Here is a 20,167-nt window from a genome sequence, read left to right as displayed (position 1 = left end):
ACGAAGGCAGGACCGGAGCCAGAGAAGATTAACATCGCCATCTACTGGTCAGGGGTGGGACGGTTGAGTCAAAAGGGGGGAGGAAAACCTGGCAGTTTACCCTTGCGGCCTGTCTCTCACTGAGACCTGTCACAAACATTTAGACACACTTGCCAAGACAATGGGCCACACATACACAGCGGCAGATAAGGCAGTCTGAAATCGTCATCAAAAGAGGAAGGAAACTTGAAGCAGTCGGCCTTTGGTCTGGTTTTGGAGGGAGAGCAAACAAGAGTCTGTTCCTGATCACACTAAGTGACAGAGAAAATTGCTGGCTAATTCTCCTTTTCTGGAGGCCTCCAGCTGCCAGGAAGAATCCAACTTCCAAACTAGCATGAGCACAGAAGGAATGTGGTGCTGACAGTGTCAGAAAACAATAGTCATCGGGGTCACAGAGGCAGCAGTGTCTCTGTCTTCTCATTTAACCCGATGCCAGAGAGGATACAAGTCGTCAGATCGAATAAATAGTTATTTCAGCCTTTCTGAGGATACAGACCGGAGATTTCACAGTGTATAAAATGTCATAAAGTGATAAAAGCATGCGTGACATTTGGTCTCCATGCCGCACCTAAATATAACCTCCCTGTCCTGAGATGTTCCGACAGAATATCAGGTTTTGCAACATGTTTTTCTGATGCAGTCAGTAAATAACGTGACACTGATATAAATCAGCACACTCAACCCCATACAACTCCATGCATCTGCCTTAAATCTACTTTGAGGTATTTCTTTCGATCTCAGATTATACTCATGGTTTAAAACAATGTATTTCTCTCTGGCAGTGTTTCTAAAGAGGCAATGATCATGTTAAAGACAAAGGCTTCCTTTTACATCAAAAGTATGTCTCCTAAAATGAGAACTTTTAATCAGATTCACAACTCAACAAAAAAGGAGTAATCAGACAGGAATGTTGCACGTCACGCAGCACCACACTTTCTGGGACTGGATGACAATCTGAGGCACTGGTCAAAGTTAAGGCGTCAACACCCATTTCGACTGAACATCAACCTGTGTGTGGTGACAGCGGAAAACACACGCTTTACCAGGCTCCTCCAACAGATTGAAGATAGGAGACAACCCAGAGTGAACCACTATAATGTCACACAGGGTGGCGCGTTACAGCAAAAGGGGCTGAGTTGGCAAGCGGCTCAGTAGCAGACGTGCACCTGTTCTGACATTTTCTGTCGACCTTGACACGGAAAACACATGACAATGCCACTCTCTGCATTTCAAAAGCGCAGGCGGTTTGTCGAAGCCCCTTCACTTCCTCTTTTTCTTATCCCCAGGATACCTAAAATCACTTTCCATACAGTGTGGGAGCGGAAAACACCATGACGTAGTGCTATAGATGTGAGGAGGGACAGTCGCACAGTGGCAGTAAATAACAGGGACCTACAAGGAGAGACGTACAAAAATCTGATATAGAGTCATATTCGGGCACCACCAAAGATTGTTCACTCTTTCAACTGGATTGCAGGACACCAATACCTCCCTTAAAATACCAAATCCTACAATAAACATCAAGTGGATGGAACAAAAAGGCCTCAGACTCGCTCCTCTGTTTACTACATTTCTAACATCTCCCTCTCAGCGTTCCTTTTGAAGTTCATGACAGAGCTACAATTCTTCCATCCATCTACTACTTTAATCAAAAAGAAAGCAAAGTAGCGCTGCCAGGAGCGCTGCGCAGGAAAACAAATGCGATCTTCCTGTTAATCACTGCATTAACAAGAAGCCGACAGTCTTGACGCACATGCCAGGGAGGGGAGCCAGTCCAGGTGTTGGATAATTGTCAGTTCTGTCAGTGGCTATGTCTGTTTTTTAACTGTGCCAGCCTCTGTTTCACTGCTGATCTACACTTGTGCCCCACCTTAATGATAGCTTTTAAAAGTCCTCTTTCTGCTGAAGGCTGCATATAGACACAAAGAAGTCTTGGCAAGGGTTTCTCCATGCTGACTGTAGTGGACTACGGGTGAAGTCATAGACGCCCCGCTTTAATCAGTGCCAAGTCAAGTGCGGCTAAATTTTCACAGTGCATCAGTAGCGTCTATTTTGAGGGAAAAGTTTTTTTAAAAGCCCCATCTAATCTCTACAACCTCTATAAAAACAAGTCGATACGTGGCGTTGCTGGCAAACAACAATATATTAGAAACACATCACAGTAGCCGCAAAAAAGACTTGCCAAGACAGCAGCTTGTCAGAAATGATTCAAGTGTTTCTTTCATTCAGAAAAAAAAAATCCTTGGGCTGCAGGTGAGAATGTCATTCTGAGAGGAGGAGATGAATCGCAACTTTCCATTAAGACACACTGAAAACTTTACAGCCAGTACACTTTCGTATCACACGTATAGTGGGGCTAATTAGCGTGCAATATTCTCACTTAAGTTCTCCATTTTTGCAGGTTTTAAGATAATTTCTCCTTTACTGTATTTTACTTTCATTTTAGCCTGGAGTAGTCCACTATCTCCTCTCTTCAGATTCCCCAGATAAAGCCACAATCTCAGGGCGCCACACACAGAGAAACTCTGAAATCCCATTAGCATTGTGCTTTCATTATTTTTAATCAAACCCACAAAACTGACACTTATTAATTAATATCCATTACCAATTTTTTGCCCCTCTCCCGGAGAAGACGTTGGGGGGAAAAGAAGCAATTAACTTAACAAAATAATCAAAAAAATTGTTTCACAAATCCCTGATAAATGTCATGTGGGGTCCCGTCTTAATGTTAGAAGTGTAATACATTCTTGCTGTCATATTCCATTAAACTGCTATTACCGTCTTGATAGAACTATTAGTCACTACATTATTAATAACATTAATGTATTTACATTTTTGGTGTACAAGCCTGCTTTCATGCAATAATTTATGAACCCAACTTCAGATATGTTAGAACACTCCCCATCCAGGCTCTTTTGTGTTTATTATTGATTACGAAAAGAGTCAAAATTCCAAATCAAATCCCCCTCCGCCCTCCCCCCACCCCCTTAATGTATTGAAGTGGGCTGTTTACATTAAAGGACTGGAATAAAGTGCATTTACATCTGAAGCATAACTTCATAATTTACATTCCAACATTTATTAGAGGTGACAAACGAGCATTTGGTCCACTCGTGCTTTTCCACAATGCAGCACTCATTCAATCCATATAAATTACAGCTGGGCTATGGAGTGCAAGAGCAAATTATTTTATTATATTTATGCATGTATGACTCTATAGGGGGTTACTAAGACAAACAGGGAATTACTTGATTAGGCCAACTGTGGTTAACAAAGAAAGAAATATGACATTGAGGGTAGGGCCAATCAGATTTCAACATCACTCAAACGTTTGGCCCGGATTCAAATATCTAAAATACATTGATCTCAGGGTAAAAGCTTTAAATCTATAAGAATTCCGTTTTTATAAAATGAGTATTCTGCAGACTCAGAGCCTTTGCTTGATTTTACTGTAGATGTCTGGGAATTGTATAGAGTATAGAGAGCTGTTAAAAGTATTACGGTTGCAATAGCTTACCCTTAGCAAGAACTAATATTATTCAATTAAAATAAACTTGCCTAAAAGGCAGTATTATATTACATAATTAGACAAGGCAGCGTTTTCAGAAGTGTAGTTACAAATGCACTGAGGGGATCCCAGCATTTGAACAAATATCTAACGCTGTAGGGGAGCTTGCCGACAAATTAACAGCTAATAACTTACTGGGAAGCCAGATAAAAAGAGGAAAAAAAAATGTTCCCCAAAGTGTCAATTAAAAAATATTTTTCCTCTGATTTCCACACTTGTGAGAGCATGGTGTGCTAAAAAGCATTTGGAATCGCGTGCCAAAATTGCATGTTGTTCATTTATATATTTATTTTTCGTATTGTTACAAACTGGGCTAATTCAGAGAGAGAAAATTCAACGACAGCAGCAGGATTGTTCAGGAACAGTGAAAGTGTAACCGTACGGCCGGCCAGAGAGGAGAGGCAGACGTATGGGTGCAGGGACAGAGGGAATTGAAGGGGGATTCAATCAAATTCATGTTCATTAAAATTAGAGGACATCGCAAAAATTAGAAAGATGCTGACAAATCAAAGGGTCTCAGTACCTGAATTACCATAGTCATTTACTTATTAAAGCCAGGATGCTTCCTGTCAATCAAGAGCCATCACATTCTCCATTTGCAGCGGAAAGCCAGCGTAATTGCTTCTCATACTAATCAACACAACTTGTGTAATTATGCCTTGAAAGTGACATTGGAGGCTGAGAGCGATGTGAGCAGTCTTGACAGCGGAGACATCTCAGATTCATCGGGAGATTTCCAGCCTCGCTGCAAGGAGACAAGCCACTCTCAGACCAAGTTACTCACTCGAGCAGTTTACAACCATAAACACAAAGAAAAGACGATAAATCAAGCTGAAGTAATTACAAAGCAGAATAGAGTATAAAGGAAGCTCAGCTCAATAAGGCCACTTTCCCAAGTATATTGAGGCAAAATGACTGCACTGTAATTAAACTAATGTCATATTTCTAACATTTCTTAAGTAAACACATTATGACAGTTCACTAAATTGTGGGAGAATAGGAAATTACAGCTCTGTTACCATGCTGTTTACATTAATATACTTGCTGAGACGAAAACCCCACAAATACAATCCCAAGTATTCATTAAAGTTTATTGAATCGAGCTTAATCACAGACTTTACATGTCTCCAAAATGAACTTTGCGTAAAGCTAGCTGCAACATTCCTCCGTGCATTGGAAAACTATCTAAACCATATTCCCAGGCTGCATCTGTCACCAGTCACACAGCATCGCAGCAAGGGAGGTCACAGCGAGGTCAAATTGATGTAACAAATCAAGAGCCACGGGTCATGATGCGAAACTCCCTGCATAAAATATGTGCATTATTGACATACAGCAACAACAGCTTCTTCTTCATTTACCATGAACTTTACAACGTATTAAAGGATTTTCAACACGCTCATCAAAAACAGAGATAAAAGTGCTATTGTCTCGATTGGCAGCGCAGATCTGGTCCGGCTCTGCACATGAGGAAACCACAAAATAAATAAAATGTATAAAATGGGTTGGACTCATCTGTGCGCATCGTTTTCAAAGAGGTGGGTGGATCCATCAGAGAAAAAAAAGTCACCAACATCAAAAAGAAGTCGACTGATAATTCTGGCATACTATGAGGGGAATAAGCGCAATCATTTCATCTGAGAAAAAAAAAATGAAGATGAGAGATTTATGGCTCGTAAAAAGTTCAAACGACAGAAAAACCAAAAATCCTTGTCTGTGTCATTCCTCGCTTATGACCTCCAAACTTTAGCACATGTTTGAGACAAAGTGAAGCTACGCTCATCTGTGGCCAAATATGAGAAAAACAAGCTCATTTACTGACATAGAAAACAGAAACTTTTACAGGAAAAGCCTGTGTGGTTCACCCCCCCCCCCCCCCCCACGTTCAACTCTAATGAGTCAAAAAGTGTGACCTGCACTTAAACAAGAAGTCACAGCCAGAAGCTGTAAACTCATTTTCCCCATCCAAGCCAGCAACGTCTGCAGGACCTGGAAGATGTGCTCCGAGCATGCACGATAAATCTGACGTGAAATCATAATCATAAAAGCAATTAGCTGACCCTGCGCCACTCGTCCTTGGACATGACAGTGAGATTTCATACAGAGTCCTCTAAGGAGGCTGGCTGCCGGGTTGAGCGAGGAGGGGAAAAAGTGCAACACAGCAACAATAAAATGGAGGGCTCTTCCTGTATCATTAACCACTGAAACAAACAGCGTATGATGCACCATGAATGCTGCACTGAGAAACAGAGAATTGAGCTTTTATGCTTTTCAAACGAGACGACTTCACCACGACCACTGAAACAAACTGCTGTGCAAATGTTTTTCTTGTAAATCTGTGGGCATGTGTAACACACACACACACACACACAAGTCTGTACTGGTTCCCACAGTGCGAAACTGTTTTCAAGTAACATTGAAAATAAAGTTTTAAGAAGAATTTAAGTTATTTGGAATTAACCACAGGATTGTGGAGAAAGATGATTTCCACATACGCCTTTGTATTGTTTGTCCGTGGAGCATGTTTACAGTCAACGTGACAGGATACAGAATCTACTGACTGAGAGATGGAAGCCGATCAGATTTATTTCACTTTTCTCTTTCAAGGAGTGTGATCGAGTCTGAGAAATGTCTCTTCACACACCGTTGAATGCATACACACACTTGCCATCACTTCCCACCCAGTAATTACAGCAAGGCCGAACTAGTGGCTGCCACCTAGTGACCGTCTTCTCCAATAATCATGAAATATCTCTATGGCTCGCGCCCCCACTCGGACCATAACTCTCCTTTACTGCAGACAGCTCCAATAAAGGATTACAATTACAATTAAAGTAATGAGCAAAGAGGAAAAAAGGAAAATCTCAGAAGGTTCCCTTGACTAACTAAATTGAAGGCTAGTTTCTTGACAGAATGGAGTTACCCTACCAGACTCATTACTGGATCCCATTTCTTATTCTGCCCCAATAATTAATTTGAAGCATGTGTTGAAACCTTGAGTCAAAAATTTAAGTAATGGTTTTTAAAGTGATTAATGTGAATTGAAATATTTATTGTCAAATACAATAAAATTACTTAATATTTGTATCATTTATGGTAATGAAAACATAAATATACATAACTCTTAAAATCTGTGGTATTTCAGGTTTTTCTTTTTAACATTTTAGGAATTTCAATGCTCTTTTAAAGAAAAACACAATCACACACACAGAGGGCAGGTTTGGTTTTGAAAGACATGTCTTTCCACAAACACAAGTTCCATGGGGAAAGTCATTAAAGACAAAAAATAACTAAACCCGAGAGTAACCTCTGACTTCCTGGTATCACCACTGTGGTACATTTGTGTTACACCCACTAAGTGAAGAAGAAAAAAAATCCCTTTTTAGAGCTAACATATGAGCAACATCTGTTTGTCTGCGACTCGCAGGGCTCAGCAGAAGAGCCATCCGGGAGGGAGAGGTGACGCGAGAAGAAAAGAGCAACAGAGAGAGACAAAAGGTGACAGTAGCAGCGGCAGTGCCTTCATGTCGCCCGGCTGGACCGATTCCTGCTGGCATGTCCTCCGCCAACCAGCCAGGTCCCCCTCAACTCCTACACTTAGCATACTGTTCCCTTTTACCCCGCTCCCCTTCTGTGGTGTGATGGCTATAGCAGAGCGGCTACGGAAATTCTGAGACTGCGGAGCCAAAACAGATCACTTCAAAGCGGCTTATTTAACGCTTGCTAAATTTTTCATCACAGTCGCTTAATATCCTGGGGAAGGGGAGCTTTTGAAGTTGCTGTGAGACTGGGGATGTTCTTCATACAATTCTTTTTCCCCCTCCCACTACCATCCTCCCTTTGCTGGGTTGACCCCCCCCCACAAATCTAAACACATACACACGCTCAGTTTACACAATGCCTACATGCACAAGCTGAAGTATGCAAATGGTACAGATGCACCTCCTGCACGCATAACCCAGCTGCTTGCATCCCCACAGAAACTCGATTTTCCCCCCATATAGGCCTGTGACAGTAGGAGGCTTAATGTTGCCAGGGATATCCAAAAGAAAAAGAATCTTATTTGTGAGGGGTCGACACTTCTGCAAATCAGCTGCAAAGTCATATGATTCATCATAAAATAAAAGTATTTCACAGAATGGCAGCGGTTCGTCTCCTTCTGTGCTGGAAATTCACAAACAAAATCAGGGACAATCTGGACACTCAGTGATAAGTTAGTCCGACATCAGCAAACATATATGATTTGGTTTTCAGTTATTGAGTTGGTCCTAGAGTTTGACAAGAAAAACAAAAATCTGATATTTTATATAGTTTAATGCAGTAAATAGGCAGAAAATTGACAAACAGATTAATCGATAATAAAAAACAATTAGTTTGAGCCCTACTGTATGTATTTAACTACAAATTCAGAGAAAATAAATGATTAGAATAGAGCAGTTAAGATAGTCAAGCAGGTATTAATTTTTAACCTAAAGTTAACTTCGTAAATCAAATAAATTCATAAAATTGGAATTACTAGAAACTATAATGCAGATCTACATCTGTTTTCTCATACGATCAAAGTGACTTTGTTCACATATAATTATGGTGGAAATATATTAATTGAAAGCAAAGTGCAGAATGATTGGAGGTGACTAGGGCTGAGCACAGGGTAACACTACAGGGTAAGAACACAGAGACGAGGGAGACGCCAGCTAGAGACTGGTAGGGGCAATGGCCCTGGCAGAGATAAGTGGAAGGTAGAGGGGGGAGGGGGGTTACAGAGAGAGAGAGAGAAGAAACAAGCCGGGGTGAGGGCGAGCAGAGAACACCGCCAGAGGCAACAGCAGCAGCTGGCAGTGACTGGTATACCAGTCAACCATGGAATACATACTCACACACACTCTCTTTCTCTACAGCAACTGCAGGTCTAGACCTGCACCTCTGGCCTGGACGGTGGCAGAGGCTGTGGCACTGGCCCCTGAGCTGGGCCCTCTCACCACAGAGAAGAGCCCACGCCGTGCAGTGTGCCAGGGCCTGCTGATCTGGGCGAGGTGAGTCAGAACCTGTTAACATGACTGGTGTCCCCAGCCTGACACACTGGCTTGTCTGACATGCACATGTGCACATAAATGTTATACAAACGTGTATGCTCTCGCTCTCTCTCGCTTTCTGCCCTCCCAACCCTGCCAGCACTCCCTTTCCTCTCAACCAGATAAAATCCTTTCAGACACAAATTTCAATTATTCACCTCATCCAAATAATGCCATGTGACAAGAATTATCCCTACTGTAATAATCCACTTAACTGGGAAAGAGCAGCTCATCAAAAAGAGAAAGGAGAAAAGGGGCTGGAAGTGAGGGTGGTGGTGGTGGTGGTTGTCTGTGGGGAGGGGGGGGGCTTGTCAACCAGCCTCGAATCAGGACCCTCATAACAAGAATTTCTTCCCTTTTTGAGTAGGCAGTCTTGAAGCGCACTGGGATGATGAAATTGAAGTAAATTGAAAGAAAGCCTGGGAGAATGCTCCCACAATCAATAACCCCAGGATTAAATTAGCCTTGGCATGAAGGGATGATGGGGGGAGGATGAAGAGTGAATGGTGGTGAATGACATTGAGACATGTAGGCTGAACAATACAGCACTGCTCTAACCTGGATGCTGTGTCCATACAAGGAAAGTGCTGTGATGTATTCCAGCCCACTTTGCAATAAGACACTCTCGGTTATAATCATTGTCATCACTTGTCCTATAAACACTGTTCACTACACATTATAGAAAAACAACTGACGTTCTTATTCTTACAAAGACCCGAGATTCTGGTTAAATGTTACCAGCTTTGCAAATATCAACAAGTATGTGCAACTTTTTCACTGCCATTTTTCTTAAATACTGTTCACTGAGGACAAAAGGAATATTCAATCAAACTATTAGGAAATTCATTAAAAAAAAAAATCCAGAGTGAAATTGTATTGAGGAAGAAAAACAATGCGCTAAACTAAGGAAAAACAAATCCATGTGGTGAAAGTTTTCTATGAAACATGATTAAAGCAACCGTGGAACCACAGTCGTTGTTAAAACAGAGCTTTCTGCATGCTTTTTACTCTCTAAAGCCGAGGAACATAAAGTACAGTCTCATTATGGGCTTGGGGACATCAGTGTGGTGCTAAATGACTGGCTGCTAATTGGACGCCTTTAATACTCGATCTCACTGGGGAACGTGGGTAATATCATCTGATTAGCCAAGGAAAAGTGGTTTGTTGATGAAAAGATGAAAACAAATGTCTGTAAGTCACCCGATCAGAAAAAAGACGAGCACAATGTTCCTTCACTGTGTCAATTTCCACAAGTGCATGTTTTCCAAATACCAAAGAGGCGGATTTCACAGGTTAGAACACAATGAGAGCACAACACAAATGAGTAAAAATAGATATCGAACTTACATATTGTGGTGAATTAATAGCACAAGGCTGAGAATAACAGCATGGAGCACATTTACTGACAATAGAAAATTAGAAAGTCATCAAGAAAAAGCTGTTTCCTAAATCACAATTGCCTGTCATTTGATCCATCCTGCAAACACACATTTACATCAAATAGGGATTCTTAAATCATTTTATGAATCTGGCATCAATGAAGTAATTTATATTAAATACTTAATTCTTACCAGTGCTTCTCTGGGGGGAGCTGGCCCACTGTCTCCAGGTGGAAGGCCATCCTGAGAAGATAAACACACAAAGTTGTATTAGAGTGCCATCTACTGGAGCACAGTGGGTATCAGTGAGGGAGCGGATAAATAAATACATGAAATCCATCACTCTACGTTTCTCACTAATTAATGCTGCTGAGAAAAATAAAACTCAAGACTAACTCCAGTTATAAAACCATGAACATCTCGCACAACATATAATTGATGGTCTCAAACCACCTCTAGCCTGAGTAGCTAGCAGGAGGAACACCTGTCACTTGACTGCTCCTTCATAATGAGCTGAATGCACATAAAATCGAGTTGTAAACATAAATGGGAAGGAACCAGTAAAATCGTCTATTTGCATTACATCTGTGCGCCCTTCTTCTGCCTCATATAACGCTGAGCAATAAAATAAATAGTGACACGTAAAGTGGATGCATGTGCACAAAAGGGACGAGATACTTTAGGACACATGTCCCTGCACTAGCTCGTCATTTAGTCAACATGGAGTCCCACTGGTACATTGACCTTCAGGACTTTGCACAACCTGTGGTGTGAACATTTACATTGTAAATGCAGCAGCTGGGTGCTAAGCTGCCCCCAGACGAGTTAAGCATGAGTCGAAACTTTGTTTACCATTAGTTTCCTCTGAATGATCGACGTCTGTCAGCGTTTTAAAACCGATAGCAGTGTCAGGGACGAGACGCGGAGGGGAGTGCAAACCCCACCAGGCTCGTCCGGGCTAACTGTGACCTTTCCACCCATCCTATCATTAACAGCACTGTAAGACAGAGACGAGGCTACATTGTCAGGGGGAAGGGCGGGCATTGAGTCCAAGTAAAGAGCTAGCCGGCTGGGTGAGCTGTTCACGACAACATATGGCAACATGTGGCAGAAACACGACGACGTCCGCTCAGCCCTTCGCGTGGACGTGACTGCACAAACATGTCTGAGGAGAAACTTTTGGAGCACTGCCGCGGCGGCTAGCTAAGCGTGCTAACTAGCGAGCATGCTAACCAAAGCTAGCTAACTGGGGCGTTATAAAAGTAACTAAGGGGAGTTAAGGCAATTGAAGAGAAGCGAAAGATAAACACGTCGCAGGAGGTCACTGTCACGCGTGCACACAAACGGGTGGATGTGTTTTAGTTGTGTGAATGTGGACCTGTGTTGGTGGATCAGGTTGCTCGGTGGATGCCATCTTCCTATCTCCTCGCTGTGGTGAGCCGCGCTCGATTGCTTTTCCTTGGAGGACAGCAACGGTTTATATTCACCACTGGTGTCTCTGTTTACTTTCTCACTAACCACCATAGTTAACTACCCTGCACCAGTATATATATTTATTTAACACTGGTGTCTCTGTTTACTTTCTTACTAACCACCACAGTTAACTACCCTGCACCAGTAAATATATTATATTCACCACTGGTGTCTCTGTTTACTTTCTCACTAACCACCATAGTTGACTACCCTGCACCAAACTAAACACAGTTCAGTGTCCATTAGTGCAAACAGGACACAAACAGACAACTTCAACTGAACTGGTAACACTTCATTAAAAGAGAAAAACAAACAAAATAAGAATATAGAGAGAGATCAACTTTACTTATACAGCACTTTAAAAACAACATTGTTGATCCAAAGTGCTTTACAAAAAAAAAGTAATGACAGATAAGAAGTGATTACAATTATACCGATAACAACGATCATAATACTAAACAACACAACAATTTAGGCACATTGAAAGGCTAAAGAATAAAAATGTGTTTTCAGATTACTTTTGACACTTTCTACTGAGGGGGAGAATCGGATGATGGGAGGGAGAGAGTTCCGGAGTTTTGGGGCAGCGATGGAGATTTGTGATAAATTGAAAAAAAACAGTGGAGCCAACATTGGAAACTTATTAGGCCTCAAGTACTAAGTAGCTACAATCTTGATGCATTTTACTTGAATGTTCCACTTTCTTTCACTGCAAGGAATTTCAGAGGAAAATATATTCTACTTTTTACGCTACGACATTTATTTACAGCTTGAGCTTCACCAGTTACTTTCCATATTTGTATTTTACATAAAAACTCAAATGATCAGTTTATAAAAACACAATTTATATTCAGAGATTAAACCAGGGTTTTACAACCTTTTTGGTTTGTGACCTCTGACAAAAAGTGGCGTTTAGTTGTCTCCGCCATGAAGGTTACATTTTCATCCACGTTTGTTTGTAATTCAACAGGATTATGTTAAAACTAGTCATCAGATTTCCATTAGATTTTGTGGAGGGTGGGACATAACCCGAGGAAGAATCCATTAAACTCTTTCAAGACCTTTAGGGCTTCTTTCACTTGTTGGACAGATCAATAGAAACCTTTTTTAATTACTCTTAAGAGCTATGAAGTATTGAAACGTCCCAGTATAATTATGTATGATAAACTATACCGACAGCCATTAACTGAAACTAGATTACAAAATTTCAAAATGAGATATTTATGTAGTGATTCTTAATTCTAATTGATTGGATGTTGAATATGTACCTGCTTTATGACATCTGATGAGAGATTTCAAAAGAAAAACAACCTGCCAAAATGTCCTTAAAGTTAAGATTTGTCATTTCTTTGCTAAACCAACAATCGCAAATGACAGGAGACAAATAAGAAAAAATTCAAACAAAACATAAATTATAGATTATAAAAAATATAAAGGAACATTTTATAAATTCATCAAGTACACCCTTTACATGCAAACATACATGTACTGTTTAAATTGCTTACTTGTGACAAGTCTTTTTAAAATATTATATTATAATACAATACAACATATATTATGTTATGTTTTATCACATTGGAGATTTACAGCTCTGTTGTCACCTCTTTGCCTTCTTGGCGTTGTATAAAACTACATATCCCAGCGTCCTTAGCGTCACCGCGGCAGTTCCGCGTTGGTTCGAAGACAGGAGTCTGTTTGGTTATTCCCAGTGAGCATCTGAAGAGGAAGAATAGACGTGAGTTAGGGAACATAAAGGCCAGAATGGCGGACATACGGCCGTGTAAGGTGTGTAACTTCACACGACAGAAGTCCTACGGGCTGGTTGTTCCCTCCCTGGCGGAGCTGAAGATAAGAGGTGAGCTGCTGAATGGGTTCAACTTGTAAACGTGTCTGAATGACAGTGGAGATGTACAGATTCTAATGTAACACCCACTCTACAAGACACAGAAACATGGGACGTCAAAGTGAAACAGCCTCGAGTGGATGTGATCTGTGTCTTACTGTGATCCCACTTATCTGTGATTCGGTCTGGGCTCTGGTGTGAACCTGTAACACGACTGTTTTAATGTAGATCCTGGTCACTGACAGGTTAAACTCTGCTGGTATTCTGCTGCACACGTGAACCTCACTTATCTGTCAGGGGTCCTGTTGGAACTTGCAGGAGACCAACATGAAAAGTCAGAGAGCTGCCTCAGTGTCCTGCTCATTCCTTCAGTGCTCGTCAGCAGGCGTTGCCCGCATCACTGCAATCCTCAAGCTGTCTGCCCAGTAGAGCTGGAAGTCACACATGTAGTAATGATAATAATTATTATAATAATAAACTTGATATGTAGTATCTTTTGTATCTTTCAAAACACAGTTACAGGGGTGCTTTACCAGTCAAACATGTAAAGCAAACAATAGGAAACAGTTTGAAAAAGCAAAGTGAAACAATTAAAAGTAATTTGAAGATCACAAAGCGTTAGATGCAGCTTGTATGTTAGATTACATCAGTGTTGCTCTTCTGGGACTATGACTACAAATTGTCGATTTCTAGAGATGTATAGATGGATACAAAAGTTTTGGTGACTGGTGATGTGACAATACCTGGAAGCATGTCATTTAAAAAATGCATTTGAAGATTCATTTTGTGATCTAATTATAATGTCATCAATTGCTTTCAATGGTGTCCCCTAATTTTGCCTAATTCTTTTCATCGAGATCCATGAGTTATTCCCTAGGAAAATGGTTCCATTGTTGAAAAACTGGATTTGCCCCCTGATCTTGTTTACAAACAAACAGACAAGAGTGAAAACATAATCTCCTTGGTGGAGGTAATTAAAGACCCCAAAAACCAAATCTATGAGAAGCAAACCCACCAGACACATTAACTAAATTATGTATTTATCATTGGCATGAGGAATACGTCATTTTAAAATCCAAGCCTCAGGTTAAGGAGGCAGAGGGACTCAAGAATGCAACAGCAGTGTACTGGATGACAGGGAGGAGCAGCTGTGATGAAAGAGGAGGTGACATCTTTATTGGATGGACTTGTTTAAAGTACAGAAGTCATCGGTATTTGCTGGAATCAGCTGATGATCAGCTGGTATGTGAGTTGGCTGCTTAAGACATTCAAGCTTGGGACCGGTTGTCCTACTTATTTTGGCTCTGAAACATGGCAACATGGCCAAAGATGTCGATGTGTCAAAGAGGTGCTCATAATGAAGCATATTCACACATTCGACCTGTACAGTCTCTCATCTCTCTCTCTTCCTGCAGGGTCTGAGTTCCTCGGGTGTCCCAGTGACCAGGTCACAGTGGTCCTAGAGGATGATGGGACGATAGTAGAGGATCAGTCCTACTTCTTGTGTTTACCCCCAAACACAAAGTTCATGCTGTTGCATGAAAAAGAATCATGGTCTCCACTTCGCAAGAGTAAGCAGGTTTACTTCTGTCAGAGATCTGGCTACAGTCTGAAGTGATTCTTAACATTTTAACAGTGAAATGCTCAGCCTTGTGTGTTTAGGTGCTCAGTTTACCTCTCATTGTAGTGGATGGTGGCACAGCCTGGATGGCCAGGGAGTCTGTGATTCTGGAGAATGATACTGTGGATGCCCTCGGCCTTGTAGCCCCCTGGTGGGGCCTGGCTCAGCAGCTGAAGCAGGACTTGGCCAGCATCATCCTCTTGTCTGAGGACGACTTACAGGTACCAACATTATTCTTCTGTTTTACAAACAGCAGCTGCTGTCATGACTATCCCAGTATGCACTGGGAAGGAAACAATATGGAAATGGTACTACCAGAAAACCATGGTTGAATTTGTTTACAGTGTGAAAACACTTTTTTGGATGGTACAGACTTTGGGACCAACTGCAAGAAGTTGAGACAGTTGAGACAGACAAATTGACAATATGCCAACGTAAGACAAACCAATCTATAATACTACTTTTTTTATATAGCGCCTCTCAAGAAACTCAAAGACACTTAATATCAAGTATAGATAGATGCAGCCCACATAAGTGATGACAACAGGTCGTACATATGTCACACAGAAGTCTTTAGTTCACTCCCTGAATAACAATGTGAAACCAAATCTAACCAGATCAAGTACAAACAATGTAACAAAGACATGAACCTGGGTTCAGGCCTGATCTAAACTTTTCGGTTTGAAAACGCCCTTAATATCTTTCCTGTTAGAGGATAAGTTTGGGAATATTCTATAAACTTTTCTATAGTCAACAATAGAAAAAAAAACAGCTGTCCATTATAAGTATTCTTTTGTGTGTCCTGCTGATCCAGACTTTAGTAGATGCCCCATGCCCTGAGCTAGCCTCTGCTCTGGGCTTCCAAGAGAAGAAGGCTGTGGACCTACAGGAGACACTGCAGAGGGTTTTGGACAGAAGGGAGGAGGAGAGACAGTCCAAGGAGTTGCTCCAGCTCTACCTCAAAGCTGCGGAAAAAGAGGACAAGCAGCAGGAAGAGCCGAGTCAGCCCAGCCAGGGAGGTATGGCTTTGTCATTATGTGGTTTTTCCAATTTAAAAATGTTTTTCCCAAATAAAGATCTGGGACATGTTATTCTTGCCTACACACTAAAGAGGTTTCATTGTTTATACTGTGGCTTCTTTGACACATGTGATAAGTTAGAAAGTTATTTCAGTTTTTGTATTTCAGTTACATCAAATAAACCTCGGAAGCTTTATTTAGTATCTCACAGAAATATTCTGTCACATAGAGTTCTCATGGAAAACCAGCAGTTATATTATTGGCTCGGCAAACCTATCACAGCAACCTTTGAGAAGTCAATCTTTCCGTTAAATAAAATAGTTCTGTTTCTGTGATATTATCTTTTCTTTTATCTGTGTATCTAATCGAATTAGTTTATGATAATCATATAAAAGCCATTTCATATATGTTTGCCGTAAAATAAATACGTCTATGAGTCTTAATATGCCAGAGGTGCTCATTAATCTTCCCTCATTATAATCAATAAGCATGAGTACAACATCCAACAAAGTAATCAATACAAGTCTATGATTGTATCGCTCCCACAGGAAGTTAATGACCCAGAAAGTGCTCATTCTTTTGATAAAGGATCGTGACAAACCCTTAACCAGCATGTTAGACTGCCGCACTAAGAAATTCTGAGGAGTCTTGTGATGTGAAAAGAACTCTTTATAAACATCTATACATGTATTTGATTTAGTAACTAAGAAAACTATTTGTATTCAATTGGTCAATATTTAAATAGATACGTGTTCATATAAATTTTAGTTTTTTTATGTGCTAAGTGGCAGAGCATATTGTCACAACAAACTGAATCAAACAGGAAGACTTCTTGAATTATTTTGATTTTAAGAATTACATGCTGTGGAATCATCTAGAAAAAACTGCAGGTAATAAAAATCTACCTAGGTTGATGTTAGCTAGTTAAATCTACCTCTCTCACTCTTCCTCTTTATTTTTCTCTTCTTTCTCTCTCCTTGCCTTGCCACCTGTCTCATGGATTCGTTGTTTCATATTTGAAACCCTCTACGGAGTCTTGTATTGCATCTTCATGATATGCAGTACCAGCAATAATTTTGCAGCTGTAAACAATAGAAACACTACCAACACTTACTGATAAATCAGTAATCAGTCTATTCCCTCTGCTGGCATACAGTATTTATCATTACGTGTAAGGGAAAAGGTGTGCTTGTGCATTTTGGGCACTAGGTGGAACCGTTGTCTCTGCTTGTTTTTTCCCAAGTGGTAACTGTGAACTCTTTATACAACAAATGATCCTGAGAGAAAACTTGTTTGATATGTCAGGGGCTGGAGAGGTGGATATGCCAGACGGCATGGAAGTGGACTCCGCATCTGGATTCATGTCCAGGACTCTGATGGTCTTGAAAGGCAAAACAAGCCCAGAGACCAGGCTCTCCACTGAAGACCTGCAGGTAGTCCAACCGTCCAATCTGCCTCAACATCTCTGCAGATACAAATAACCCAAATTAGACTTTTATGAATGTACTGTGTGTAACTTCAAATGCAGATCCAGGGTTTCTTAAAAAGGTTCAGGATTTACAGTGGATTTAATCAGACCTGAGATTCCAACATGTACATCCAACAACAACTTCCTGTATCATTCCTTCATGGCTTATTCTGCAACATACCTATTTGAGTAGCAGCTGTAGAAATGATTATGCAATTATGTAAAACTGACACGACACATCCACATTCTCTTATGTAATCCAGAGGGTATTTAATTTAGCTAAGCCTGAGAGAAACTACCTGAGCCCGACCAGAACCGGACAGACATTCTACTATATGTGTCCTGTAACCTGACCCCAGCCCGATGTTTTCACGATTACATTCATGTGTAGTGTAAAAAAAGATCAAGAAGATAGCTCAGCCAATGTGATCGAATCCAGACCAACCCTGAATATCTAGAAAACCTTTGTCTGAGCCGCTGGGTCCTCAACGGACTCGGGTCGGGTATCCACACTCAATACACACAACAAGGAGTGGAAACTACTGTCACTATCCTTTAGTCCAATATATCAACACAACTACCTAAACCGCAAATCAAAATCTATCTGACACATTGTCAATAGAAGCTGAACATTATATTATCCACAGAGAATAGGATTTGGATAGTATTTATTACATGGCTGTCTGATTGGATTGCATTTGTTTGTACATGTGTATCCAGAAACCATAAATTAGTATAAAATCTCACATGTTCACGTTGGAAATGAAGGCTCTTCCCTGTGTCCTTAGATGGTAGCGAGCAGAGGGGTTGAAGCTATGCAGCAGGTGCTGGGCTGGGACTCATCCAGGACGGCAGACCTGCTGCAGGCCTGCAAGGCCGAGCTGGCCACACGTCTTCAGCAGGTCCAGGCCGTGCAGTCCGTCAGGAGCACACAGCTGGACAGCAGCCGGCAGGCCGGTGGGAAGAACGCGCAGGGCAAACGAACGGCAGCCAGAGGCAGGGACTAGGCCAGCTTCACCTGAGCAGAGACTGATAAGAATTCACACTACCTGCCTCAGGGTCAGTAGAATGGGATTTGTCCTGTGGTACTGATAATATACATAATGCTGGAATCTATGAATGCTAATAATGTTGATGTTTGCATCACTTTGTAAAACTTGCAAAACCACCTGAGCGCTTTTGCCGCAAGAGGTTTTAACCACTAGTTGCAGCTTTCTATTGGCTCCTTAATTTGTGCCAGGCTGTAAAAATATACATATATACACATATAAACATATCTATGTAAAAAAAAAATCTGTTCAATATGGAGCTGAAAGCAGCAGGCAGTTTCAGCAGCCTGGTTCTGTTCATGTAGGGTCACAATTAACCTGCCAGCACCTATTCAGATCACAAGTTCACATATCACTTCTGTTGGGATCCATGTCCGAGCATGTAAGTGATTTTTCATTGGGGACTGGGAATATAAAAGACACCATTCTCCCAATTCAGTGGACTATCAGACGAATTTTGAAGCTGCTATTGCTGGTTTTGCGTCTAAGTTTTTATAAAAACTGTTATTGTTGAATCAGTTTCCCAGTATTATTGTTTACTATGTGCTCCTCATTATAATTGCCAATTAAGACAGAAATTATGCACTGCTTTTTTTTTTATGCACACATTTAAGTTGAATATAAGTAAGAAATATACTTTCAGCTAGTCAAAGAAACCCAGTTGATGTCCAGTTCATAGTGAGCAACAAAACTGATTATATTGTGTTTTTGAAATAATTTAAAAGGGCCATCACAGAATGGACATTTACATTTTGAATTCAGGGGATCTTTTGTGACGTTGAAAGTAGCAGTGTGCTCTTATTTCAATCAGCTGCTAGCCAGGCTGATCCTGTACCGTATAACACTCCCGTCCCAGTGACCCCTGCAAAAAGAGACATGTACTGACCCCACTAGAGCTCTGTATCAAAAGTTTACTTTTATTACAATCACTTATAATGTTTACAAATAGACTCTCAATGTCAAGAAATTGATAAATTGTTGTGGAAAAAAAACCAAATGTGTTAATAGAACTGAATTTGGTATTTTCCTTTTCATCTTTCACCACACTCTTCATGTGTGGGCTACTTTGTAGAGTCCGACAGATATAGATTTTTGGAGGCTAATGCCAATACAGATATAAGGGAGTGAAAGATTTCTGATACCAATACATTGGCCGATGTAATTATGCAAAAATAAAATTTGGCAGTGATTCCTAAGATGTCGTTATGAAACCTTTATGACAAAAAACTATAGGCTTGATATTTTACAGTCAACTTTATTATAAATAGCCATAAATAAAAAAATTAATATGATTTGAATGAAGGAAATCACAATTTTTTTCTTTTCTTTTCGGAAAATGCAAACATAAATCCACATCCTGTATTCTGTAAGATAAACGTTTTCCCATCTGTGTATATCCGCAAACAAACGCGGATACCAATAAGTCTGTGAACGGCTCATATCGGATCATATGATATGATTTTCTAGCCAAGAAATAGCCAAGAAAATCGGTGGGACTCTACCAAAAGGTGTGAAATATCATAATTTACTGACCTGTTACTATTAGTAGATTCAGTATGTGGAATATTGAATAGTAGAAATACAATAGTATGGTGGGAACATGCACAAAACTCAATGCCAAAGTAACTTGCACTAC

At 40.7% G+C, this 20,167-nt stretch overlaps 2 protein-coding genes across 3 annotated transcripts in view; one reads left to right on the top strand and one right to left on the bottom strand.

The window, feature by feature from the left end:
* Positions 1-12,113, bottom strand: part of pex14 (peroxisomal biogenesis factor 14) — a 44,144-nt gene extending 32,031 nt beyond the window's left edge. For both annotated transcript variants that reach the window (XM_034590106.1, XM_034590105.1), the window contains exons 1-3: positions 12,050-12,113; positions 11,437-11,516; positions 10,251-10,301 (exon numbers count right to left, since the gene is read on the bottom strand). In XM_034590106.1, the coding sequence (XP_034445997.1) occupies positions 10,251-10,301; positions 11,437-11,472 (87 nt within the window). In that variant the 5' untranslated portion in view covers positions 11,473-11,516; positions 12,050-12,113. The remainder of the gene's footprint in view (positions 1-10,250; positions 10,302-11,436; positions 11,517-12,049) is intronic.
* Positions 12,114-13,197: 1,084 nt separating this feature from the next.
* Positions 13,198-19,250, top strand: dffa (DNA fragmentation factor, alpha polypeptide). Its single transcript, XM_034590109.1, has 6 exons — positions 13,198-13,386; positions 14,790-14,945; positions 15,062-15,216; positions 15,810-16,014; positions 17,320-17,447; positions 18,271-19,250. Exons 1-6 carry the CDS (start codon positions 13,293-13,295, stop codon positions 18,487-18,489), a joined length of 957 nt encoding a protein of 318 aa, XP_034446000.1. The 5' UTR covers positions 13,198-13,292; the 3' UTR covers positions 18,490-19,250.
* The last annotated feature ends 917 nt before the right edge of the window (positions 19,251-20,167 follow it).

The sequence above is a fragment of the Hippoglossus hippoglossus genome, chromosome 7 (assembly GCF_009819705.1).
Source record: "Hippoglossus hippoglossus isolate fHipHip1 chromosome 7, fHipHip1.pri, whole genome shotgun sequence".
Taxonomy (NCBI): Eukaryota; Metazoa; Chordata; class Actinopteri; order Pleuronectiformes; family Pleuronectidae; genus Hippoglossus; species Hippoglossus hippoglossus.
Note: the sequence above shows the minus strand (reverse complement) of the source record. Positions and strands in the feature narration are given on the sequence as shown.